The 27,911-nt window shown below is 42.0% G+C and overlaps 1 protein-coding gene across 2 annotated transcripts in view; it reads right to left on the bottom strand.

Annotated features, from left to right (window-relative positions):
* Window positions 1–374: 374 nt before the first annotated feature.
* Window positions 375–27,911, bottom strand: part of LOC118394092 (protein patched homolog 1) — a 172,495-nt gene continuing 144,958 nt past the window's right edge. For both annotated transcript variants that reach the window (XM_052479086.1, XM_052479087.1), the window contains exons 21-24: window positions 7,499–7,598; window positions 6,922–7,218; window positions 4,656–5,199; window positions 375–4,400 (exon numbers count right to left, since the gene is read on the bottom strand). In XM_052479086.1, the coding sequence (XP_052335046.1) occupies window positions 4,657–5,199; window positions 6,922–7,218; window positions 7,499–7,598 (940 nt within the window). In that variant the 3' untranslated portion in view covers window positions 375–4,400; window position 4,656. The remainder of the gene's footprint in view (window positions 4,401–4,655; window positions 5,200–6,921; window positions 7,219–7,498; window positions 7,599–27,911) is intronic.

Here is a 27,911-nt window from a genome sequence, read left to right as displayed (position 1 = left end):
TGTTCACATACTATTCATTTAAATGATATCAGTTCAACAGAATGTAAAGTGTGAAACCATACAGTACATGGTAAACAATATTCAGAGGTAAAAAAAAATATTTTACTCAAAACGAGTGGGACTTTAACAAAAACATGTTCTGTGCATGTTACTATTATGAAAAGATGTTGTGATGTGTGGTAAGTACAGTATTATATTTTATGTATATACCTCACATAGCACTGTCATGGTCTTATGTTGTGGATTTTAACGAGGTGAGGTCAGTATTGAGGCCAGTTGTCCTTGCTGTCTCTGAAGAGGGCAGGGAAGATGTTCTGTGTTTCAGGATATCAAACCATTTCTGAAATCATTGACTCAAAGTCAACAACAAACAATTCCTTTAAGATCCATTTATTAAAGTTATAAAAAAAGAGACAAATAAGTTATAATATTTGTATTTGTTAGAATTCTATCAGTGTTTGAACATTAGTATTTAGAGAGCTGGTACAACTTCTACTTTCATGGCCAGCCTTTGACAAACCCATAGAAACAGCTGGCTGAGTTCTCTCCCCTATGATAGATAATACTGAGTGGGACGAGTCAGTCAATGCCGTCAGAGCCAGTTAGCGATGAAAGTGTGCACCGTAGAATATTTCTCTGTTATGGTATTATTACATATAAACTCTTAAAAATATATACTTCTGTCAAATAACTTGACAACTATGTACACTACAAAAATACATTTTCATATAAATAAATGATATGGCATACATTTATCTTTGTAACTGAAACAATATATATCCTCGCCAACCAAGACCAAATGGCATCTGTAGAAAACCATAGATCTGTTTTTGTTCCTTTTAAAATCCTCTAAGAGCTATGGTGAGTCTTGTAGTGTAAATGTTATATACTCTGGTTTCCCTACTTAACATTAGTAAGCACTTTATACAGATCGAACACCATTCATGTCAAAACAATAGTGTTTTTCAATAGACATAAAAATCCCTGCATTTGTTATTCACTGACATTTATGACCAATAATGGAAGTAAACAAAACAAAAACATCTCATAATACAAAAATATAAATATCGCAAATTCAACGTTGAAAAACCAAACACAAACAAAACATTACAAAATGTAAGAAAATAGTTGCCAGCCATGATTTCTCTCCATTATTGCCAATGTGACATCAGGAGGGAAAAAAAAGAAGATTTTCACTCAAGCAGCTGACACGCAAAAAGACACACATAGCTACACGTGTTAGACGGTGTGTATGTGGGGGGGGGGTCTGGAAAGACATGAGTGACACACACCGGGCATGATGGGGGGGCTTAGTGAACCCTGACCCTTGAGGCTTGTTGTGGATTGTGACGAGGTGAGGTTGGGTGGGTGGGGACGGCTGGGGTTAAACTGGGGGCAGTTGTCTTTGCTGTCTCTGAGGAGGGAAGAGCGATAGGACGGACACACACACCCACACCCACACACACAGTATTGTTAGACCAGGTAGTGCTAAACCCCTCAGCTCTCTGGGCTGTGTATCTTATTGGGTAAAGAGGAAGAAAGAGTTTCTTGTGAATGAAATGTGTAATTCAGTCAAGTGCCATGTTGAGTTGGGAAATACCATAGCTGTAGCTTATCACTAGAGATAGGACAACAATGTATATTTACAGTGAGAATAACAAAAGTTGCATTCATGAAAAAAAAGGAAACAAACATGTACATTTCACAACAATATCCTCCATAATGGCCTTGACTAACTACCTTGGATTTTGTCCACCAATTGCAATATGCATTAAAGTGGAATTGACAGCATTTTGGCAACATGAAATCATATAAAAATCTGTTCATATACACCCCCAGGAAGAATATCACACGCTTTTAAATGTTTTCTGACAAGCGAGCACCTTTTAATAAATTCTGGGAGTTACATATACTAAGGTATGTGAAAGTTCTATAGAAATATGAAGTGGGGAAGCGGCTGTGCGTTTGGACAATTAATAGACACTGCAGTAAATAAAACATCTGTCTCGTCCAGGACCGGAGTCTACACAGACCGGTGTGCTATAGCCAATCAGAGCTACAGTAGGCATTTATACAAACACACCATTTGCCACATGGGCCTGCAATCATTCACTTTAAACTGGACTGTGTGTTTACAGGCAGCTAAAACAGCACGACTTTACATCATTAGAATGCATTCGCCAAAAGCCACTAAATACACCTGAATGGATTTCTGCTAATATGTAAATACCACTGGAGTCCTCTTACATTTGGAAACATTACAGTCCTATTGATCAAACAACCATGAAATGGTAGGCTCTCTCTCCCTCCGTTATGCACATTAACAACAACAAGATCAACAACTAATGTTAGTCAGGACGAGATAAGCTCAAATCTAACGAGGGAACATTAGATAAAACCTCTTTGTTGGCCGTCAAAATTGCACCTATAAACAATGAGGAATTGTAGCCTACTCGTCTTTCTGCAGCTCGCCTGCCAATGCATGCTTGTCCCAACCAAGCACCCAAGCTAACTGGCTAAAGTTGGTTAGCTTGCTAGCTAGCTATTTTCAGACAAAAATAAACACTTTGCTCTGACTATTTTATTCGCCATAGCAGAGCTGGTTAGGCTGTTTACATGTTATCTGAGAATGTATGAATGCAAGAGATATGCTAACTGGATAACAGTCGTTCAAGTTCTCACTAGCTAACCAAATGACACCTGCATCTCTGTGTATATGAGGGGAAAATGTCAGTCACTCACCCACTCCTCCAATGGCATAACATGTCACCCTCATAGCAGTTAGCTTGCTAGCTAACATTTGGCTCCGTGTTTTTAGGTTGCTACATAAATAGATACGCTAGCCTATTATGACTGACATTCCCAACCTTAGTTACATGTCTGTTTTTGTCCAAAATATCATTGAAACTGAAACAGTGCATCCCAAATGGAGGCAGCAAACAATGTAACAACCTGATAGCAATGTTTTCTGGACTACCAAGAAATGTATTGGTGAATTATATTAATCATGTATTGAACTGCATCCATCTATTCTGCCAACAATACCTTCGTGTACATCATGGAATGTTGAGTCAAATAGAACCTATTTTTAAAACTTCTTATCATGGTTTTGTACCATAAACTGGGAATTGTATATTTTTTACTGATATTATAATAGTCTGTTTGATTCATATCTGCAAAGTAGTTAAAACGCTGTCAGGTCCACTTTAACTATGGGAGTGATACTTTTACGCCCACTCATGCTACTATAAGATGGCCGCTGAGAGCTATGACATCCCCAGAGGAAATGGGAGATGGGTAATTGAGTTCAAGGGACAGCCAAGTCACAACAAACACCTTTTATATCTTCTACATATCGGCTCGTATTAAATAGCACGCATAGCGTGAGTCAGAGTTCAACAGTAATTGTTTCATAACTACCACAGGTTTGTGATATGCAAATTAATTGTTTAAAAAAAGAGTACCTTCATACACAAACACATATATATATATAAACACACACATACATGCCCCGTGTAGCTATTGAGTAGTATCACTTGACGTGATTGTTAGTATATTTCTTTTTAGAGATGTATCCGATGGGTACCCACCCGCGCCCAGACCCACCTACGCACCCACATAAACACAAACCCACAATCACATTTATACACTCACTCACCTCTTTCTAACATAAAATAAACATTTGCATAGAGTTATTATACAGTTATTATACATTATTACAGAATATCTTAAGCAGCAACAATGTATGCTGAACTGTATTGTCTAGATGAAGCTTCCTCATGGCACAGATCCACAGACGAGTGAACAACAGTAATCAGAGATTTCTCTCACACACACACACGCATTTGTTTTAATATCCTTGTGGGGACAAAATAATTGGTCCCATTCAAAATCCTATTTTCCCTAACCCCTAACCTTAAGCCTTAATCTAACCCTAATTTTTACCCTAACCTTAACCCCTAATTTAACCCTAAACCTAATTCTAACCATCACCCTAAACGTAACCCTAACCCCTAAGCTTAAAATAGCCTTTCTCCGTGTGGGGACTGGCTAAATGTCTCCCATTTTTCTTGTTTTACTGTGCTTGTGATGACTTCTGGCCCCGACAAGGAAAGTAAAACCAAAAACACACACGCCATAGAAATGATGTCCCCAGTCTGTTAAAAAAAGGAGCTGTACAACTCCTACATTATAGCTACTTCTTTGTTCATATTTACATAAGTATACATCTTTTAATGATGGATAGTGATATCTAAGACAAACATCCACGGGGTTACAGTAAGAATGAGCACCATGGTACTACCCACCACTGGGTTATGTGTGTCGCTGAGCTGCGCTGCATTGGGCCGCTGAGTGAGAGAGGGAGTCCATCTTTGTCGTTGTGCTTCTGCTCTCCTCCACTGGAACAACAGAGAGACAGACAACACAGAGTTAGAAACCTGTCATGACAGCACACACATCTCACTCTCTAAAGGCTCAATATATTATGTTCAGGTTGCAGTAAAAAGGGTTTGAAGGACTGAATGGGGACATTTTTGCAAGTAACAAAACCAAAGAAGGAAAAGGAACATTCATTGCAAGTACTTTGTGGATGTAATACCAACATGTGAATTACTTCACTGTCATGAGAAGTTACAAACTCCATTGAGGCTCACCTCAGCTTGCCCTCTTATCACAGTCGCTCTCAGCTGCCTCACACTCCACATCCTGGAGCTCCATGGCCTCCACCTTGGTGTCCATCTTGGTTCCTCTGCAACCTGTATGGACCTCCAGTGGCACATGGGGGTGCTGGAAGGCAGGCTCAGGCTCTGCGCCCCTTGCTGTGTGGTAACTGTCCGCTGCAGTGTGTCCTGGGTAAGAGGAGGTGGGGCTCTGAGTGGGGGGAGAGGTAGAGTGGACGGCGATGGTAACCGATGCAGAGGCCGTTACCGTGGTGATGGGCTGGCAGTAAGTTGGGGCGGGGTTAGAGTGGTGAGGTTGGTGGTGATTGGGCCGGAGGTTGTGGGATGGACGAGTTCTGTGCCCCGCAGAACGTTCTCGGTGGCCTCCCGAGACAAAATGGCCCCCGGAGCCATAATGGCCTCCAGCCTCAGTTTCAAAAGCCTCCATGCGTGGGCGGGCTGGGGGAAGGGACTGTAGGTCCCTCTTGCTGAAGCGACGGGATGCACCGGGGTGGGCATCTGACTCCGGCAGGACCGACTGACAGGAGAGAGATCAGAAAATCAGAACAACTTGTACACATGCTCAACATGTTCAAACAAAGAGTGTGAACATACAGCTGAAGTATTAAGTTTACATACACTTAGGTTGGAGTCATTAAAAACTTGTTTTCAACCACTCCACAAATTTCATGTTAACAAACTATAGTTTTGCAAGTCGGTTAGGACATCTACTTTGTGCATGACACAAGTAATTTTTCCAACAATTGTTTACAGACAGATTATTTCACTTACAATTCACTGTAGCACAATTCCAGAGAGTCAGAAGTTTACATACACTAAGTTGACTATGCCTTTAACCAGCTTGGAAAATTCCAGAAAATGGTGGCTTTAGAAGCTTCTGATAGGCTAATTGACATAATTTGAGTCAATTGGAGGTGTGCCTGTGGATGTATTTCAAGGCCTACCTTCAAACTCAGGGCCTCTTTGCTTGACATCATGGGAAAATCAAAAGAAATCAGCCAAAACCTCAGAAAAAAATTGTAGACCTCCACAAGTCTGGTTCATCCTTGGGAGATATTTCCAAACGCCTGAAGGTAACACGTTAATCTGTACAAACAATAGTATGCAAGTATAAACACCGTGGGACCACGCAGCCATCATACCGCTCAGGAAGGAGATGTGTTCTGTCTCCTAGAGATTAACGTATTTTGGTGCGAAAAATGCAAATCAATCACAGAACAACTGCAAATGACCTTGTGAAGATGCTGGAGGAAACAGGTACAAAACTATCTATATCCACAGTAAAACACGTCCTATAACCTGAAAGGCTGTTCAGCCACTGCTCCAAAACCGCCATAAAAAAGCCAGACTACGGTTTGCAACTTCACATGGGGACAAAGATCATACTTTTTGAAGAAATGTCCTCTGGTCTGATGAAACAAATATAGAACTGTTGGGCCATAATGACCATCGTTATATTTGGGAGAAAAAGGTGAGGCTTGCAAGCTGAAGAACACCATCCCAACCGTGAAGCACGGGGGTGGCAGCATCATGTTGTGGGGGTGCTTTGCTGCAGGAGGGACTGGTGCACTTCACAAAATAGATGGCCTCATGAGGGTGGAAAATTATGTGGCTATATTGAAGCAACATCTCAAGAAATCAGTCAGGAAGTTAAAGCTTGGTGGCAAATGGGTCTTCCAAATGGACAACGTCCCAAGCATACTTCCAAAGTTGTGGCAAAATGACTTACAGACAACAAGGTCAAGGTATTGGAGTGGCCATCACAAAGCCCTGCCCTCAATTCTATAGAACATTTGAGGGCAGAACTGAAAAAGCATGTACAAGCAAGGAGGCCAGAAACCTGACTCAGTTACACCAGCTCTGTCAGGAGGAATGGGCCAAAATTCACCCAACTTATTGTGGGAAGTTTGTGGAAGGCTACCCGAAACGTTAGACTGAAATTAAACATTAAAGGCAATGCTACCAAATACTAATTGAGTGTATGTAAACTTCTGACCCACTGCATATGTGATGAAAGAAATAACAATTGAAATAAATCATTCTCTCTACTATTATTATGACATTTCACATTCTTAAAATAAAGTTGTGATCCTAACTGACCTAAGACAGGGGATTTTTACTAGAATTACACGTCAGGAATTGTGAAAAACTGAGTTGAAATGTATTTGGCTAAGGTGTATGTAAACTTCTGACTTCAACTGTATGTCACGTGTGTGTGGTCATTATCAGAAGCACTTACAGAAGACAAAGAGTAGGCTGTGGCGTTTCCCTGTCTAGCTGTCCTTCTTGGCACTGCTCCTCGTCGCAACTCCTCTGCTCTCCCAGCTCTGCTTCTAGTGGTGGGGAGGTCGTACTGCTGCAGGTCCTGGCTGATGCCTGAGGCCGTGGTGTTGGAGCTGTACTCGGAGTCTGACGAGTCAGAGCCTGTACCTGTCCCTGAGGTGGTATGGCAGGGGTGGACGGAGAAGTGGACCACGGGAGGAGGGGGCTCTGGGGACGGGGTGGGTAACTGGCTACGCCCATCAACAGGGGTCACCTGAGGGGGACAGAAAAAGGAGGGAGGTGTAAGGAGATGCGGGAATTATTTTGATTCATTTTTTTGTTATTATTACACAAACTATGCTGCTAAATAATTTCATGATGAGCTCGTGTTAGAACATTCAATAAAAAGTTAGTGTTGGTTCACAAAAATACGTGTGTGTAAAAAGTGTGTGTAAAAAATAATGTGTAAAAAATGTGTGTGTAAAAAAATGTGTGTGTGTAAAAAAATGTGTGTGCAAGCCATTATAGTATTTCTGCAGGAGAAACCATCTAACCTCTGGATAGGGGCCAAAGTAAGACAGCAACACAGGGAGAAGGATCAAACCATTCAGCACCCCCAGAATGGTCAGGATGGCCAGCACAGCAAAGAAATACCTGCAACAAACCAACAGTCTACTGTTAAGACAGGTAACATGGGCACGACATTTCATCAACCACCATACACCAACACCACAGAAGATAGGTGGCTAAGAGTCACAACAACTAACATTCTCTGGTCATTTTGGCAGAAGCTTTGAACAACTTAACCAGTGGAACATTAGGAGCATCACATCGATACACCTGTGACAACCACAATGAACATGGAACACAGGCATCAGAGCAAAGACACCTGCTAAACCACAGGGTAAGCATGACAGACAACATGAGTGTGTGTGTGTGTTTTATGTGGGGTGTGGGCGGGCTGGTGTGGGTATGCATGGGTGTTTATAGGTATGTGTGTGTGTGTGTGTGTGTGTGTGTGTGTGTGTGTGTGTGTGTGTGTGTGTGTGTGTGTGTGTGTGTGTGTGTGTGTGTGTGTGTGTGTGTGTGTGTGTGTGTGTACACAAAGCGAATACCTGCAGCAACCACAGAACAACAGGAGAGAGGCTGTGCAAAATATGAACTAGATCAACCATTACACATGCCTGAAAAGACCATGACACACACGCACGCACAAGTACGTTGGTTAAGTAGGAAACAGAAATGTACCTGTCAAGTCCTGCCAAAGAGGGTTAGTCTTTAGAAAGCCTCACAGAGAAAGAGAAGGAAGCATAATTAACTGGAGTTGGTTAATTCAAAGGCATGGAAAAAAATGCGGAGGGAGGGAGGGAGAGAGAGAGAGAGAAAGTGGGGTGTGCGGTGTATAAGCAAACATGAAGACAACAAAGCAGTCAAGAATGTGGAGAAGGGGGCAGGGGCTTGAGGGGGGAAGAATGGGGGGTGGGGGGGGGATTACTTATCCTATACCTAGGATAGGATAAGTAATCCTTCTCACCCCCCCCCCCCCTTTAAGATTTAGATGCACTATTGTAAAGTGACTGTTCCACTGGATGTCATAAGGTGAATGCACCAATTTGTAAGTCGCTCTGGATAAGAGCGTCTGCTAAATGACTTAAATGTAAATGTAAATGTAAGTAGAGAGAAGGGGGGCACAAAAGGAAAAGGGCCTCTCCTTTTCTGATCTAAAACAATAGGCAGAAGCAAAGTATAGAATTGAAACAATTTAGTATAGAAAGAATAGAAAGAGAACAATGAACAGCACCACACCCTGAGTACCCCCCCTCAAAAGGTGCATCAGGTAAAACACCCTGTCAGGTAAAACACCCTGTCTAATTAAATCTCCGTGGTATCAAGGGAAAACACCCTGTCAGGGAAAACACCCTGTCTAATTAAATCTCCGTGGTATCAAGGGAAAACACCCTGTCTAATTAAATCTCCAGTGTATCAAGTAAAACACTCTGTCTAAATAAATCTCTGTGGTATCAAGGGAAAACACCCCGTCTAATTAAATCTCTGTGGTATCAAGGGAAAACACCCTGTCTAATTAAATCTCTGTGGTATCAAGGGAAAACACCCTGTCTAATTAAATCTCCAGTGTATCAAGTAAAACACTCTGTCTTAGTAAATATCTGTGGTATCAAGGGAAAACACCCTGTCTAATTAAATCTCCGTGGTATCAAGGGAAAACACCCTGTCTAATTAAATCTCTGTGGTATCAAGGGAAAACACCCTGTCTAATTAAATCTCTAGTGTATCAAGGGAAAACACCCTGTCTAATTAAATCTCCGTGGTATCAAGGGAAAACACCCTGTCTAATTAAATCTCTGTGGTATCAAGGGAAAACACCCTGTCTAATTAAATCTCCAGTGTATCAAGTAAAACACTCTGTCTTAGTAAATATCTGTGGTATCAAGGGAAAACACCCTGTCTAATTAAATCTCCGTGGTATCAAGGGAAAACACCCTGTCTAATTAAATCTCTGTGGTATCAAGGGAAAACACCCTGTCTAATTAAATCTCTAGTGTATCAAGGGAAAACACCCTGTCTAATTAAATCTCCGTGGTATCAAGGGAAAACACCCTGTCTAATTAAATCTCTAGTGTATCAAGGGAAAACACCCTGTCTAATTAAATCTCTGTGGTATCAAGGGAAAACACCCTGTCTAATTAAATCTCCGTGGTATCAAGGGAAAACACCCTGTCTAATTAAATCTCCGTGGTATCAAGGGAAAACACCCTGTCTAATTAAATCTCCAGTGTATCAAGTAAAACACTCTGTCTAAATAAATCTCTGTGGTATCAAGGGAAAACACCCTGTCTAATTAAATCTCTGTGGTATCAAGGGAAAACACCCTGTCTAATTAAATCTCTAGTGTATCAAGGGAAAACACCCTGTCTAATTAAATCTCTGTGGTATCAAGGGAAAACACCCTGTCTAATTAAATCTCCGTGGTATCAAGGGAAAACACCCTGTCTAAATAAATCTCTATGGTATCAAGGGAAAACACCCTGTCTAATTAAATCTCTAGTGTATCAAGGGAAAACACCCTGTCTAAATACATCTCTGTGGTATCAAGGGAAAACACCCTGTCTAAATAAATCTCTGTGGTATCAAGGGAAAACACCCTGTCTAAATAAATCTCTGTGGTATCAAGGGAAAACACCCTGTCTAAATAAATCTCTGTGGTATCAAGGGAAAACAACCTGTCTAATTAAATCTCTAGTGTATCAAGGGATAACACCCTGTCTAATTAAATCTCTGTGGTATCAAGGGAAAACACCCTGTCTAATTAAATCTCTAGTGTATCAAGGGAAAACACCCTGTCTAAATAAATCTCTGTGGTATCAAGGGAAAACACCCCGTCTAATTAAATCTCTGTGGTATCAAGGGAAAACACCCTGTCTAATTAAATCTCTAGTGTATCAAGGGAAAACACCCTGTCTAAATAAATCTCTGTGGTATCAAGGGAAAACACCCCGTCTAATTAAATCTCTGTGGTATCAAAGGAAAACACCCTGTCTAATTAAATCTCTGTGGTATCAAAGGAAAACACCCTGTCTAATTAAATCTCTGTGGTATCAAGGGAAAACACCCCGTCTAATTAAATCTCTGTGGTATCAAGGGAAAACACCCTGTCTAATTAAATCTCTGTGGTATCAAAGGAAAACACCCTGTCTAATTAAATCTCTGTGGTATCAAGGGAAAACACCCCGTCTAATTAAATCTCTGTGGTATCAAGGGAAAACACCCTGTCTAATTAAATCTCTGTGGTATCAAGGGAAAACACCCTGTCTAATTAAATCTCTGTGGTATCAAGGGAAAACACCCTGTCTAATTAAATCTCTGTGGTATCAAGGGAAAACACCCTGTCTAATTAAATCTCTGTGTATCAAGTAAAACTGTCACGCCCTGACCTTAGAGATCCTTTTTATGTCTCTATTTGGTTTGGTCAGGGTGTGATTTGGGGTGGGTATTCTATGTTCTATTATTTGTATTTCTATGTTTTGGCCGGGTAGGGTTCTCAAATCAGGGACAGCTGTCTTTTATTGTCTCTGATTGAGAACCATACCTAGGTCGACCTTTTTCCCACCCGTGTTTGTGGGAAGTTAGCCTTGAGCTTCACGGTTGTTTGGTATTGTTTATTGTTTTGTCGGTGTCATCACCTAATAAAAGGGAATATGTAAGCTCACCACGCAGCACCTTGGTTCTCCTCTTTCAACGACAGTGACAGAACTTCCCATCACAAAAGGACCAAGCAGTGTGGTAAGGGGGACTCGTGGACTTGGGAGGAAATCCTGTACGGTAAAGGACCCTGGAGGCAGGCTGGGGAATATAACCGTCCCAAGGAGGAGCTTGAGGCAGCAAAGGTGGAACGGCATCGTTACGAGGGAAAATGGCTAGCAAGGAAGCCCAAGAGGCAGCCCCAATCATTTTTTTGGGGGCGAGGCACACGGGGAGATTGGCAGAGTCGGGTTATAGACCTGAGCCAACTACCCGTGCTTACCGTGGTGAGCGTCGTACTGGTCAGGCACCATGTTATGCGGTGGAGTGCACGGTGCCTCCAGTGAGCGTTCACAGCCCGGTGCGCTCCATCCCAGCTCCCCGCATCTGCCGGGCTAGGGTGAGCATCCAGCCAGGACAGATGGTGCTGGCTTAGTTCGCCTAGTCTCCAGTGCGTCTCTTCGGCCCAGGATATCCTGCGCCGTCTCTGTGCACTGGGTCTCTGGTACGTCTGCTCAGCCCAGTGCGTCCTGTGCCAGCGCCCCGCATTTGCAGGGCGAAAATAACCACCCAGCCAGGACGGGTTGTGCAGGCTCTAAGCTCGAGACCTCCAATGTGTCTCCAAGGCACAGTGTATCCGGTGCCTCTGCCAAGGACAAAGCCTCCTGTATGTCTCCCCAGCCTGGTGAGTCCTGTGCCTGCGCCCAGAACTAAGCCTCCTGTGTGTCTCCCCACTCCAGTGATGATCCATGGCACGAAGCCTCCAGTGACGATCCATGGCACGAAGCCTCCAGTGACGATCCATGGCACGAAGCCTCCAGTGATGATCCATGGCACGAAGCCTCCAGTGACGATCCATGGCACGAAGCCTCCAGTGACGACCCATGGCACGAAGCCTCCAGTGACGACCCATGGCACAAATCAGAGACAACGATAAACAGCTGTCTCTGATTGGGAACCAATTCACCATAGACCTACATATACCCAAGACATACTAAAACCCCATAGTTATACAAAAACCCTAGACAGGATAAAAACACCTAGACAATACAAAAACTAAACCAACCACCCTTATCACACCCTGACCTAACAAAAATAGGTTACTATTTCCATTTTGGTTTTGTGGGTTATTGTCTATGTGTAGTTGTATGTCAGCACTCGTGTTTATAGCTTCACGTTTGTTTTGTTATTTTTGTTAGTTTGTTTAGTGTTCTTTGTTTAAATAAAGAAGAATGTATTTATCTCACACTGCGCCTTGGTCTCCTCGTTATGACTAACGTGACACTGTCTAATTAAATCCCCAGTGTATCAGGTAAAACACCCTGTCTAATTAAATCTCCAGTGTATCAGGTAAAACACCCTGTCTAATTAAATCTCCAGTGTATCAAGTAAAACACCCTGTCTAATTAAATCCCCAGTGTATCAGGTAAAACACCCTGTCTAATTAAATCTCCAGTGTATCAAGTAAAACACCCTGTCTAATTAAATCCCCAGTGTATCAGGTAAAACACCCTGTCTAATTAAATCTCCAGTGTATCAGGTAAAACACCCTGTCTAATTAAATCTCCAGTGTATCAGGTAAAACACCCTGTCTAATTAAATCCCCAGTGTATCAGGTAAAACACCCTGTCTAATTAAATATCCAGTGTATCAGGTAAAACACCCTGTCTAATTAAATCCCCAGTGTATCAGGTAAAACACCCTGTCTAATTAAATCTCCAGTGTATCAGGTAAAACACCCTGTCTAATTAAATCCCCAGTGTATCAGGTAAAACACCCTGTCTAATTAAATCTCCAGTGTATCAAGTAAAACACCCTGTCTAACTAAATCCCCAGTGTATCAGGTAAAACACCCTGTCTAATTAAATCTCCAGTGTATCAGGTAAAACACCCTGTCTAATTAAATCCCCAGTGTATCAGGTAAAACACCCTGTCTAATTAAATCTCCAGTGTATCAAGTAAAACACCCTGTCTAACTAAATCCCCAGTGTATCAGGTAAAACACCCTGTCTAATTAAATCTCCAGTGTATCAAGTAAAACACCCTGTCTAATTAAATCTCCAGTGTTTCAGGTAAAACTCATTCTCTCTCTTTCTCCTACTCATCTTTCTCCCCTCTCCAGTTCCTTCATTAGGGAAGGCTTTCCTCCTCTTTTCGTTCTCCTGTGTGTGTGTGTGTCCTCTCAGTACTCAGGCTTAAGTTGCTCCATCCTCTTGGACAATGCTTACTGTGTGTGTGTGTGCGTGTGTGCGTGTGTGTGTGTGTGTGTGTGTTTATTCAGTATGTGTGTGCGAGAGAGACAGAGAGAGAAGAAAGAGAGCAGCTGGTTCAGTTTTCCCAGCGTTGTAGCATCAATAAACAGGCCTTTTTAGACAGGCTATAGAATGGGACAGGGGCTGAGACTGGGGACAGGAGCTGAGACTGGGGACAAGGGTTGAGGCTGAAGACAGGGGTAAGGAAGTAAGGATACAGTGAGGGAACTGTGGCTATAGCTTCTCTCCCTTTCCCCCCTCTCCTCCCTATCATTTCCTCTCTCCCTTTCCCCCCCCATTCTCTCCCTTTCCCCCCTATTCTCTCTCCCTTTCCTCCCTATTCTCTCTCCATTTCCCCCCTATTCTCTCTCCCTTTCCCCCCTATTCTCTCCCTTTCCTCCCTATTCTCTCTCCCTTTCCCCACTATTCTTTCTCCCTTTCCTCCCTATTCTCTCTCCCTTTCCTCCCTATTCTTTCTCCCTTTCCTCCCTATTCTCTCTCCATTTCCTCCCTATTCTCTCACCCTTTCCTCCCTATATTCTCTCTCTTTCCCCCCTATTCTCTCTCTCTATCCCCCCTATTCTCTCTCCCTTTCATCCCTGTCCTTTCCTCTACGCTTTCCCTTTCCCCCTCCCCCCTCCTCAAACTCCTCTCTCACTTTCCCCATTTCCTCCCCCTTTTCCCACTCTCCTCTCTCCCTTTCCCCCCTATCCTCTCCTTGCTCCCTTTCCCCACTCTCATCTCTGTTGGCCTCTCGCAACACGAAGACGGGGAAAGTAGCTGAACTCACAGAGCTTCTGCCTTGGTTTAAAGCCACATCTACACTGGAACACACACACAAACACACACACTGCGTTGGAGCTGTTTGTAGTGAAAACATTTGAGGGGTTGACAAGGAGAGCCAGGGAAACATTTATTTCGGCATGAAAAGAAAAATAGGAGTTGGCTGTTTTGTTATTCTGCAGTGTGTGTTTCCAGACCACATGAGTGGAGATGGCCCTATTTGCTTAAAAGAGATAGATCACCCACCTTAGACAACTTCCTCCTTAATGGCTACTTAGACAGTAGTCTGCAGACTTAACCTAGACACTGTTCCAAGATCTGCTTAGCTACGGCTCTAAAGTGCGATCAACTTGGTCGCATATGCAACAAAATATTATGCTGTGTGACCAGTTTTATTCTGGGAGCACCCACTGTGGGACTAGGGAAAAGATCTCCCAGATAAGGTTACGCTGTACCTTTGTTTCCTAGTGCCCTAGAGAAAACCATTGGTGCAGATTCGATAGCGTCATGGTTGCACCATTAATACAACGAAAATGGCTCGCTTGTAACCCAACCAGGTAAAAAGACCCATATAACTGCCGCAACATTTGTATCTTTCTATAGCGCCCCCATACCCAACTGGCGGACTGCAGGTCTCGACTACAAAACAATATAAAAACACGAATAATAGCCTGGCTTCAACCCCTGGTATCATATAAACACATGTAAGACATGGACAAACGGAAATTTGATTTAACCTCTTAAAGCTAGGGGGCAGAATTTTCACTTTTGGATAAATAGCGTGCCCAATTTCAACTTCCTGCTACTCATGCCAAGAATCTAAGATATGCATATTAGTCATAGATTTGGATAGAAAACACTCTGAAGTTTCTAAAAGTGTTTTAATCATGTCTGTGAGTATAACAGAACTTATGTAGCAGGCAAAACCCCGAGGACTAACTGTTCAGAATTGTGCTTTTCTTTTTCCCATCTCTTCCCTATATTGTCTTTGCCATTGGATATTTAATAGCAATCTAGCCGGGCTTCAACCCCTGGTATCATATAAACACATGTAAGACATGGACAAATGGAAATTTGATTTAAAACAAAAATACCACAGCCCTATGCAAAATGTGGAGAATTGTGGGAATGAACCGTTTGAGAGGGGTACGAACAGTTTGGGGTCGCATGGGTTGCGACGTGTGGGTTTGTTACTACGCCGATAAATGATGATATCCATCCGGGCCTTTGCCGTTTAGGAAATGTGTGACCGGATCTCTCAAATAGTACTCGAGTACCCCTGCCATAGCGGATCGCCGGGATTGCATTTTACATCATTAACCATTTGTTTACACTTTGTTCAGTCATGTTACGTCATTGGCTAGCTAGCTAACAACCTGGTAACTTTACCAGTATAACCAAACACTTTGGGGCACAAAATGAAAGGAAAAGGGATATGTTCTTCAGGAGATAGATTAATGGTCATAGCAATCAATGAATGAGAGATCTCTTGCATGTCACAAATCCAACATTTTTAAAGAGAGAGTGTACAATTTTCAATTGAATGCATCTCAATGGGAAAAATGCCTTTACAGTGTTACATATTCATTTCTAGTGCACCACATGTGCTTCAAAAGTAGAGGCCCAATATACTGTAGGCTGTATCTCAATACATTTAAATAATCTTACATGTATTTTCTGGTGTTCCTAAATTTCATGTAGTGCTCCTAACTTAAAAAAAACATTGAGAGCAGCAGTGCTACCAATGAACATGTTTTATTTAGAGCCAATATGCTTAGCACTTAATAGGAACCTTGTCTCACACCTCCCCGTGTTAGTTTTAATTTGCATTTCTCCCGTCCTTCCCCTCAACTACAGTAGCATTGAAGAGAGAGAGCATTGAAGAGAGAGAGCAAGAGAAAGAGAGAGAGGAGAGAGCGAGAGAGAAAGACAGAAGGAGAGAGCAAGAGAAAGACAGCGAGAGGAGAGAGCGAGAGAAAGACAGAGAGGAGAGAGCAAGAGAAAGACAGCGAGAGGAGAGAGCGAGGGAGAAAGACAGAGAGAGGAGAGAGCGAGGGAGAAAGACAGAAGGAGAGAGCAAGAGAAAGACAGCGAGAGGAGAGAGCGAGAGAGAAAGACAGAAGGAGAGAGCAAGAGAAAGACAGCGAGAGGAGAGAGCGAGGAAGAAAGACAGAAGGAGAGAGCAAGAGAAAGACAGCGAGAGGAGAGAGCGAGGGAGAAAGACAGAGAGAGGAGAGAGCGAGGGAGAAAGACAGAGAGAGGAGAGAGCGAGGGAGAAAGACAGAGAGAGGAGAGAGCGAGGGAGAAAGACAGAAGGAGAGAGCAAGAGAAAGACAGCGAGAGGAGAGAGCGAGGAAGAAAGACAGAAGGAGAGAGCAAGAGAAAGACAGCGAGAGGAGAGAACGAGGGAGAAAGACAGAAGGAGAAAGCAAGAGAAAGACAGAAGGAGAGAGCAAGAGAAAGACAGCGAGAGGAGAGAGCGAGGGAGAAAGACAGAAGGAGAGAGCAAGAGAAAGAAAGCGAGAGGAGAGAGCGAGAGAGAAAGACAGAAGGAGAGAGCAAGAGAAAGACAGCGAGAGGAGAGAGCGAGAGAGAAAGACAGAAGGAGAGAGCAAGAGGAAGACATCGAGAGGAGAGAGCGAGGGAGAAAGACAGAAGGAGAGAGCAAGAGAAAGACAGAGAGAGGAGAGAGCGAGGGAGAAAGACAGAAGGAGAGAGCAAGAGAAAGACAGCGAGAGGAGAGAGCGAGGGAGAAAGACAGAAGGAGAGAGCAAGAGAAAGACAGCGAGAGGAGAGAGCGAGGGAGAAAGACAGAAGGAGAGAGCAAGAGAAAGACAGAGAGAGGAGAGAGCGAGTGAGAAAGACAGAAGGAGAGAGCAAGAGAAAGAAAGAGAGGAGAGAGCGAGGGAGAAAGACAGAAGGAGAGAGCAAGATAAAGACAGCGAGAGGAGAGAGCGAGGGAGAAAGACAGAAGGAGAGAGCAAGAGAAAGACAGAAGGAGAGAGCAAGAGAAAGACAGAGAGGAGAGAGTGAGGGAGAAAGACAGAAGGAGAGAGCAAGAGAAAGACAGAGAGAGGAGAGAGCGAGGGAGGGAGAAAGACAGAGAAAGGAGAGAGAGAGAGAAAGAGAAAGAGCGAGAGAGGGGGAGAGTAGAAAGGGATGGAGGGAAAAGCGACCTTCACGGATGAGTGGTGTTTCAGGTAGATTCCTGTGTGACATGCAGGCTCAGGCACAGCCTTAACGCTCGACTGACGCCACAGAAAGCCACAGAAACACCACAGAAGATAACACACTTGAATAATGTGACACCGGCAGGTAGAAATGTTGAAACTGTTCATTACTGCTCGCAAAATAATGTCCATACAGGTTAGAACACCTTACAATGCAAGAAGATACCAGTATCATCCAGCTTTGTAGGCTAACTTTCCTTGCTACCTGACAGCTGAAGCCAACATCAATTCACTACCCCCCCTCCACGCACACTTTTATAAAATAAGCCACTGCTCTGCAAATGATGATGAGCAGTACAATAAAGTAAGTCCCAAAATTGAAGGGAAACAGATTGTCTGTGATCTCTATCCACTGAAATCAGCCAAAACAAGCTCAGTAACTCAATGTGTAGCACACTCTTATTGAATATGCATTCATGTAAATAGGCCTAGGATACATCTTGATTCAACCAGTTTATCAATGGAGATTTGCCATTCAAATAAATTATTACCATTATGTTGTTAAGTAGTTCAATTGGTAAAATCTAAGTCAAATGTACGATTGTATAATTGATTCATTAATGCATACATGGCTGTCTCTGAACATTTTTTACATAAGAAATGTCAAATGTAATGATATTGAATGATTGAACAGAGCAGTAGCTGAGTTTAGCTGTCTGGATCAAGTGCCATTCTGGGACTTTGGTTAACCAGTGAGGGTCACTAACACCGGTACGTTTTGGACTTCTAATCCTTTTTAAACATTGTGTGTTTGAGCTACAGACGTCTGTACCATTGGATTCGTCTATTTCTTCTGCATCCCTAAATACCCAACATTAGTCTGTGTGATTCATGGGGGCTGAACTAGAGCGGTGATTGTGAGAGAAGGACAGATCACGAAGGAGCCCCTGTAGAATGCGAACAGTTTGCGCGAACACACACATGTAACATGTTTTGCTTTATAACGCTCACAAGCTGGTAGGTAGAAGGTAAGGGGTTCTTCTACATAGAAGATCACAGGAAGCCCCCTGACATTGTGTCTATAATACTGTAAGGGGTTCTTCTACATAGAAGATTGCAGGAAACACCAGGACATAGTGTCTATAATATTGTAAGGGGCTCTTCTACATAGAAGATCGCAGGAAACCCCAGGTCATAGTGTCTATAATACTGTAAGGGGTTCTTCTACATAGAATATCACAGGAAACCCCAGGACATAGTGTCCATAATACTGTAAGGGGTTCTTCTACACAGAAGATCACAGGAAACCACAGGACATAGTGTCTATAATACTGTCAGGGGTTCTTCTACACAGAAGATCACAGGAAACCCCAGGACATAGTGTCTATAATACATTTACATTTAAGTCATTTAGCAGACGCTCTTATCCAGAGCGACTTAGGGGTTCTTCTACATAGAAGATCACAGGAAACCACAGGACATAGTGTCTATAATACTGTAAGGGGTTCTTCTACATAGAAGATCACAGGAAACCACCGGACATAGTGTCTATAATACTGTAAGGGGTTCTTCTACATAGAAGATCACAGGAAACCACAGGACATCGTGTCTATAATACTGTAAGTGGTTATTCTACATAGAAGATCACATGAAACACCAGGGCATAGTGTCTATAATACTGTAAGAGGTTCTTCTACACAGAAGATCACAGGAAACCACAGGACATAGTGTCTATAATACTGTAAGGGGTTCTTCTACATAGAAGATCACAGGAAACCACCGGACATAGTGTCTATAATACTGTAAGGGGTTATTCTACATAGAAGATCACAGGAAACCACAGGACATCGTGTCTATAATACTGTAAGTGGTTATTCTACATAGAAGATCACATGAAATACCAGGGCATAGTGTCTATAATACTGTAAGAGGTTCTTCTACATAGAAGATCACAGGAAACCACAGGACATAGTGTCTATAATACTGTAAGGGGTTCTTCTACATAGAAGATCACAGGAAACCACCGGACATAGTGTCTATAATACTGTAAGGGGTTCTTCTACATAGAAGATCACAGGAAACCACAGGACATCGTGTCTATAATACTGTAAGTGGTTATTCTACATAGAAGATCACATGAAACCCCAGGGCATAGTGTCTATAATACTGTAAGAGGTTATTCTACATAGAAGATCACAGGAAACCACAGGACATAGTGTCTATAATACTGTAAGGGGTTCTTCTACATAGAAGATCGCAGGAAAGCACAGGACATAGTGTCTATAATACTGTAAGGGGCTCTTCTACAATGAAGATCACAGGAAACCCCAGGACATAGTGGCTATAATACTGTAAGGGGTTCTTCTACATAGAGGATCAGGAAACCCCAGGACATAGTATCTATAATATTGTAAGGGGTTCTTCTACATAGAATATCACAGGAAACCCCAGGACATAGTGTCTATAATACTGTAAGGGGTTCTTCTACACAGAAGATCACAGGAAACCCCCTGACATAGTGTCTGTAATACTGTAAGGGGTTCTTCTACACAGAAGATCACAGGAATCCACAGGACATAGTGTATATAATACTGTAAGGGGTTCTTCTACATAGAAGATCACAGGAAACCACAGGACATAGTGTCTATAATACTGTAAGGGGTTCTTCTACATAGAAGTTCACAGGAAACCACCGGACATTGTGTCTATAATACTGTAAGGGGTTCTTCTACATAGAAGATTGCAGGAAACCCCAGGACATAGTGTCTATAATACTGTAAGTGGTTATTCTACATAGAAGATCACATGAAACCCCAGGGCATAGTGTCTATAATACTGTAAGAGGTTCTTCTACATAGAAGATCACAGGAAACCCCAGAACATGGTGTCTATAATACTGTAAGGGGTTCTTCTACACAGAAGATCACAGGAAACCCCAGGACATAGTGTCTATAAAACTGTAAGGGGTTCTTCTACATAGAGAATCAGGAAACCCCATGACATAGTATCTATAATATTGTAAGGGGTTCTTCTACATAGAATATCACAGGAAACCCCAGGACATAGTGTCTATAATACTGTAAGGGGTTCTTCTACACAGAAGATCACAGGAAACCCCCTGACATAGTGTCTATAATACTGTAAGAGGTTCTTCTACACAGAAGATCACAGGAAACCACAGGACATAGTGTCTATAATACTGTCAGGGGTTCTTCTACACAGAAGATCACAGGAAACCCCAGGACATAGTGTCTATAATACATTTACATTTAAGTCATTTAGCAGACGCTCTTATCCAGAGCGACTTAGGGGTTCTTCTACATAGAAGATCACAGGAAACCACAGGACATAGTGTCTATAATACTGTAAGGGGTTCTTCTACATAGAAGATCACAGGAAACCACCGGACATAGTGTCTATAATACTGTAAGGGGTTCTTCTACATAGAAGATCACAGGAAACCACAGGACATCGTGTCTATAATACTGTAAGTGGTTATTCTACATAGAAGATCACATGAAACCCCAGGGCATAGTGTCTATAATACTGTAAGAGGTTCTTTTACATAGAAGATCACAGGAAACCACAGGACATCGTGTCTATAATACTGTAAGGGGTTCTTCTACAATGAAAATCACAGGAAACCCCAGGACATAGTGTCTATAATACTATAAGGAGTTCTTCTACACAGAAGATCACAGGAATCCACAGGACATAGTGTATATAATACTGTAAGGGGTTCTTCTACATAGAAGATCACAGGAAACCACAGGACATAGTGTCTATAATACTGTAAGGGGTTCTTCTACATAGAAGTTCACAGGAAACCACCGGACATTGTGTCTATAATACTGTAAGGGGTTCTTCTACATAGAAGATTGCAGGAAACCCCAGGACATAGTGTCTATAATACTGTAAGTGGTTATTCTACATAGAAGATCACAGGAAACCCCAGGGCATAGTGTCTATAATACTGTAAGAGGTTCTTCTACATAGAAGATCACAGGAAACCCCAGAACATGGTGTCTATAATACTGTAAGGGGTTCTTCTACACAGAAGATCACAGGAAACCCTCTGACATAGTGTCTATAATACTGTAAGGGGTTCTTCTACATAGAAGATCACAGGAAACCACAGGACATAGTGTCTATAATACTGTAAGGGGTTCTTCTACATAGAAGTTCACAGGAAACCACCGGACATTGTGTCTATAATACTGTAAGGGGTTCTTCTACATAGAAGATTGCAGGAAACCCCAGGACATAGTGTCTATAATACTGTAAGTGGTTATTCTACATAGAAGATCACATGAAACCCCAGGGCATAGTGTCTATAATACTGTAAGAGGTTCTTCTACATAGAAGATCACAGGAAACCACAGGACATCGTGTCTATAATACTGTAAGGGGTTCTTCTACAATGAAAATCACAGGAAACCCCAGGACATAGTGTCTATAATACTGTAAGGGGTTCTTCTACATAGAAAATCACAGGAAACCCCAGGACATTGTGTCTATAATACTGTAAGGGGTTCTTCTTCATAGAAGATCACAGCAAACCCCAGGACATAGTGTCTATAATACTGTAAGTGGGTATTCTACATAGAAGGTCACATTAAACCCCAGGACATAGTATCTATAATACTGTAAGAGGTTCTTCTACATAGAAGATCACAGGAAACCACAGGACATCGTGTCTATAATACTGTAAGGGGTTCTTCTACAATGAAGATCACAGGAAACCCCAGGACATAGTGTCTATAAAACTGTAAGGGGTTCTTCTACATAGAAAATCAGGAAACCCCAGGACATAGTGTCTATAATACTGTAAGGGGTTCTTCTACATAGAAGTTCACAGGAAACCCCAGGACATAGTGTCTATAATACTGCCAGGGGTTCTTCTACATAGAAGATCACAGGCAACCCCAGGACATAGTGTCTATAATACTGTAAGGGGTTTTTCTACATAGAAGATCACAGGAAACCCCAGGACATAGTGTCTATAATACTGTAAGGGGTTCTTCTACACAGAAGATCACAGGAAACCACAGGACATAGTGTCGATAATACTGTAAGGGGTTCTTCTACAATGAAGATCACATGAAACCCCAGGACATAGTGTATATAATACTGTAAGAGGTTCTTCTACATAGAAGATCACAGGAAACCCCAGGACATAGTGTCTATAATACTGTAAGGGGTTCTTCTACACAGAAGATCACAGGAAACCACAGGACATAGTGTCTATAATACTGGAAGAGGTTCTTCTACATAGAAGATCACAAGAAACCACAGGACATTGTGTCTATAATACTGTAAGGGGTTCTTCTACAATGAAGATCACAGGAAACCCCAGGACATAGTGTCTATAATACTGTAAGGGGTTCTTCTACATAGAAGATCAGGAAACCCCAGGACATAGTGTCTATAATACTGTAAGGGGTTCTTCTACACAGAAGATCACAGGAAACCCCAGGACATAGTGTCTATAACACTGTCAGGGGTTCTTCTACATAGAAAATCACAGGAAACCACAGGACATTGTGCCTATAATACTGTAAGGGGTTTTTCTACATAGAAGATCACAGGAAACCCCAGGACATAGTGTCTATAATACTGTAAGTGGTTATTCTACATAGAAGATCACATGAAAACCCAAGACATAGTGTATATGATACTGTAAGAGGTTCTTCTACATAGAAGATCACAGGAAACCCCAGGACATAGTGTCTATAATACTGTAAGGGGTTCTTCTACATAGAAGATCAGGAAACCCCAGGACATAGTGTCTATAATACTGTAAGGGGTTCTTCTACACAGAAGATAAAAGGAAACCCCAGGACATAGTGTCTATAACACTGTCAGGGGTACTTCTACATAGAAAATCACAGGAAACCACAGGACATAGTGTCTATAATACTGTAAGGGGTTCTTCTACACAGAAGATCACAGGAAACCCCAGGACATAGTGTCTATAATACTGTAAGGGGTTCTTCTACATAGAAGATCAGGAAACCCCAGGACATAGTGTCTATAATACTGTAAGGGGTTATTCTACACAGAAGATAACAGGAAACCACAGGACATAGTGTCTATAATACTGTAAGGGGTTCTTCTACAATGAAGATCACATGAAACCCCAGGACATAGTGTATATAATACTGTAAGAGGTTCTTCTACATAGAAGATCACAGGAAACCACAGGACATCGTGTCTATAATACTGTAAGTGGTTATTCTACATAGAAGATCACATGAAAACCCAAGACATAGTGTATATAATACTGTAAGAGGTTCTTCTACATAGAAGATCACAGGAAACCACAGGACATCGTGTCTATAATACTGTAAGGGGTTCTTCTACAATGAAGATCACAGGAAACCCCAGGACATAGTGTCTATAATACTGTAAGGGGTTCTTCTACATAGAAGATCAGGAAACCCCAGGACACAGTGTCTATAATACTGTAAGGGTTCTTCTACACAGAAGATCACAGGAAACCCCAGGACATAGTGTCTATAACACTGTCAGGGGTACTTCTACATAGAAAATCACAGGAAACCACAGGACATAGTGTCTATAATACTGTAAGGGTTCTTCTACACAGAAGATCACAGGAAACCCCAGGACATAGTGTCTATAATACTGTAAGGGGTTCTTCTACATAGAAGATCAGGAAACCCCAGGACATAGTGTCTATAATACTGTAAGGGGTTATTCTACACAGAAGATCACAGGAAACCACAGGACATAGTGTCTATAATACTGTAAGGGGTTCTTCTACAATGAAGATCACATGAAACCCCAGGACATAGTGTATATAATACTGTAAGAGGTTCTTCTACATAGAAGATCACAGGAAACCACAGGACATCGTGTCTATAATACTGTAAGGGGTTCTTCTACATAGAAGATCAGGAAACCCCAGGACATAGTGTCTATAATACTGTAAGGGGTTCAGGAAACCCCAGGACATAGTGTCTATAATACTGTAAGGGGTTCTTCTACACAGAAGATCACAGGAAACCCCAGGACATAGTGTCTATAACACTGTCAGGGGTTCTTCTACATAGAAAATCACAGGAAACCACAGGACAGTGTCTATAATACTGTAAGGGGTTCTTCTAAACAGAAGATCACAGGAAACCCCAGGACATAGTGTCTATAATACTGTAAGGGGTTCTTCTACATAGAAGATCAGGAAACCCCAGGACATAGTGTCTATAATACTGTAAGGGGTTCTTCTACACAGAAGATCACAGGAAACCCCAGGACATAGTGTCTATAACACTGTCAGGGGTACTTCTACATAGAAAATCACAGGAAACCACAGGACATAGTGTCTATAATACTGTAAGGGGTTCTTCTACACAGAAGATCACAGGAAACCCCAGGACATAGTGTCTATAACACTGTCAGGGGTACTTCTACATAGAAAATCACAGGAAACCACAGGACATAGTGTCTATAATACTGTAAGGGGTTCTTCTACACAGAAGATCACAGGAAACCCCAGGACATAGTGTCTATAATACTGTAAGGGGTTCTTCTACATAGAAGATCAGGAAACCCCAGGACATAGTGTCTATAATACTGTAAGGGGTTATTCTACACAGAAGATCACAGGAAACCACAGGACATAGTGTCTATAATACTGTAAGGGGTTCTTCTACAATGAAGATCACATGAAACCCCAGGACATAGTGTATATAATACTGTAAGAGGTTCTTCTACATAGAAGATCACAGGAAACCACAGGACATCGTGTCTATAATACTGTAAGGGGTTCTTCTACATAGAAGATCAGGAAACCCCAGGACATAGTGTCTATAATACTGTAAGGGGTTCAGGAAACCCCAGGACATAGTGTCTATAATACTGTAAGGGGTTCTTCTACACAGAAGATCACAGGAAACCCCAGGACATAGTGTCTATAACACTGTCAGGGGTTCTTCTACATAGAAAATCACAGGAAACCACAGGACAGTGTCTATAATACTGTAAGGGGTTCTTCTAAACAGAAGATCACAGGAAACCCCAGGACATAGTGTCTATAATACTGTAAGGGGTTCTTCTACATAGAAGATCAGGAAACCCCAGGACATAGTGTCTATAATACTGTAAGGGTTCTTCTACACAGAAGATCACAGGAAACCCCAGGACATAGTGTCTATAACACTGTCAGGGTACTTCTACATAGAAAATCACAGGAAACCACAGGACATAGTGTCTATAATACTGTAAGGGGTTCTTCTACACAGAAGATCACAGGAAACCCCAGGACATAGTGTCTATAACACTGTCAGGGGTACTTCTACATAGAAAATCACAGGAAACCACAGGACATAGTGTCTATAATACTGTAAGGGGTTCTTCTACACAGAAGATCACAGGAAACCCCAGGACATAGTGTCTATAATACTGTAAGGGGTTCTTCTACATAGAAGATCAGGAAACCCCAGGACATAGTGTCTATAATACTGTAAGGGGTTATTCTACACAGAAGATAACAGGAAACCACAGGACATAGTGTCTATAATACTGTAAGGGGTTCTTCTACAATGAAGATCACATGAAACCCCAGGACATAGTGTATATAATACTGTAAGAGGTTCTTCTACATAGAAGATCACAGGAAACCACAGGACATCGTGTCTATAATACTGTAAGTGGTTATTCTACATAGAAGATCACATGAAAACCCAAGACATAGTGTATATAATACTGTAAGAGGTTCTTCTACATAGAAGATCACAGGAAACCACAGGACATCGTGTCTATAATACTGTAAGGGGTTCTTCTACAATGAAGATCACAGGAAACCCCAGGACATAGTGTCTATAATACTGTAAGGGGTTCTTCTACATAGAAGATCAGGAAACCCCAGGACACAGTGTCTATAATACTGTAAGGGGTTCTTCTACACAGAAGATCACAGGAAACCCCAGGACATAGTGTCTATAACACTGTCAGGGGTACTTCTACATAGAAAATCACAGGAAACCACAGGACATAGTGTCTATAATACTGTAAGGGGTTCTTCTACACAGAAGATCACAGGAAACCCCAGGACATAGTGTCTATAATACTGTAAGGGGTTCTTCTACATAGAAGATCAGGAAACCCCAGGACATAGTGTCTATAATACTGTAAGGGGTTATTCTACACAGAAGATCACAGGAAACCACAGGACATAGTGTCTATAATACTGTAAGGGGTTCTTCTACAATGAAGATCACATGAAACCCCAGGACATAGTGTATATAATACTGTAAGAGGTTCTTCTACATAGAAGATCACAGGAAACCACAGGACATCGTGTCTATAATACTGTAAGGGGTTCTTCTACATAGAAGATCAGGAAACCCCAGGACATAGTGTCTATAATACTGTAAGGGGTTCAGGAAACCCCAGGACATAGTGTCTATAATACTGTAAGGGGTTCTTCTACACAGAAGATCACAGGAAACCCCAGGACATAGTGTCTATAACACTGTCAGGGGTTCTTCTACATAGAAAATCACAGGAAACCACAGGACAGTGTCTATAATACTGTAAGGGGTTCTTCTAAACAGAAGATCACAGGAAACCCCAGGACATAGTGTCTATAATACTGTAAGGGGTTCTTCTACATAGAAGATCAGGAAACCCCAGGACATAGTGTCTATAATACTGTAAGGGGTTCTTCTACACAGAAGATCACAGGAAACCCCAGGACATAGTGTCTATAACACTGTCAGGGGTACTTCTACATAGAAAATCACAGGAAACCACAGGACATAGTGTCTATAATACTGTAAGGGGTTCTTCTACACAGAAGATCACAGGAAACCCCAGGACATAGTGTCTATAATACTGTAAGGGGTTCTTCTACATAGAAGATCAGGAAACCCCAGGACATAGTGTCTATAATACTGTAAGGGGTTATTCTACACAGAAGATCACAGGAAACCACAGGACATAGTGTCTATAATACTGTAAGGGGTTCTTCTACATAGAAGATCACAGGAAACCACAGGACATAGTGTCTATAATACTGTAAGGGGTTATTCTACACAGAAGATCACAGGAAACCACAGGACATAGTGTCGATAATACTGTAAGGGGTTCTTCTACAATGAAGATCACATGAAACCCCAGGACATAGTGTATATAATACTATAAGAGGTTCTTCTACATAGAAGATCACAGGAAACCACAGGACATCGTGTCTATAATACTGTCAGGGGTTCTTCTACATAGAAGATCAGGAAACCCCAGGACATAGTGTCTATAATACTGTAAGGGGTTCTTCTACATAGAAGATCACAGGAAACCACAGGACATAGTGTCTATAATACTGTAAGGGGTTCTTCTACATAGAAGATCACAGGAAACCCCAGGACATAGTGTCTATAATACTGTAAGGGGTTCTTCTACACAGAAGATCACAGGAAACCCCCTGACATAGTGTCTATAATACTGTAAGGGGTTCTTCTACATAGAAGATCACAGGAAACCAC

Source organism: Oncorhynchus keta, chromosome 25 (assembly GCF_023373465.1).
Source record: "Oncorhynchus keta strain PuntledgeMale-10-30-2019 chromosome 25, Oket_V2, whole genome shotgun sequence".
Taxonomy (NCBI): domain Eukaryota; kingdom Metazoa; phylum Chordata; class Actinopteri; order Salmoniformes; family Salmonidae; genus Oncorhynchus; species Oncorhynchus keta.
The sequence above is the reverse complement of the archived record's forward strand: the minus strand, read 5'-3'. Positions and strand labels throughout refer to the sequence as shown.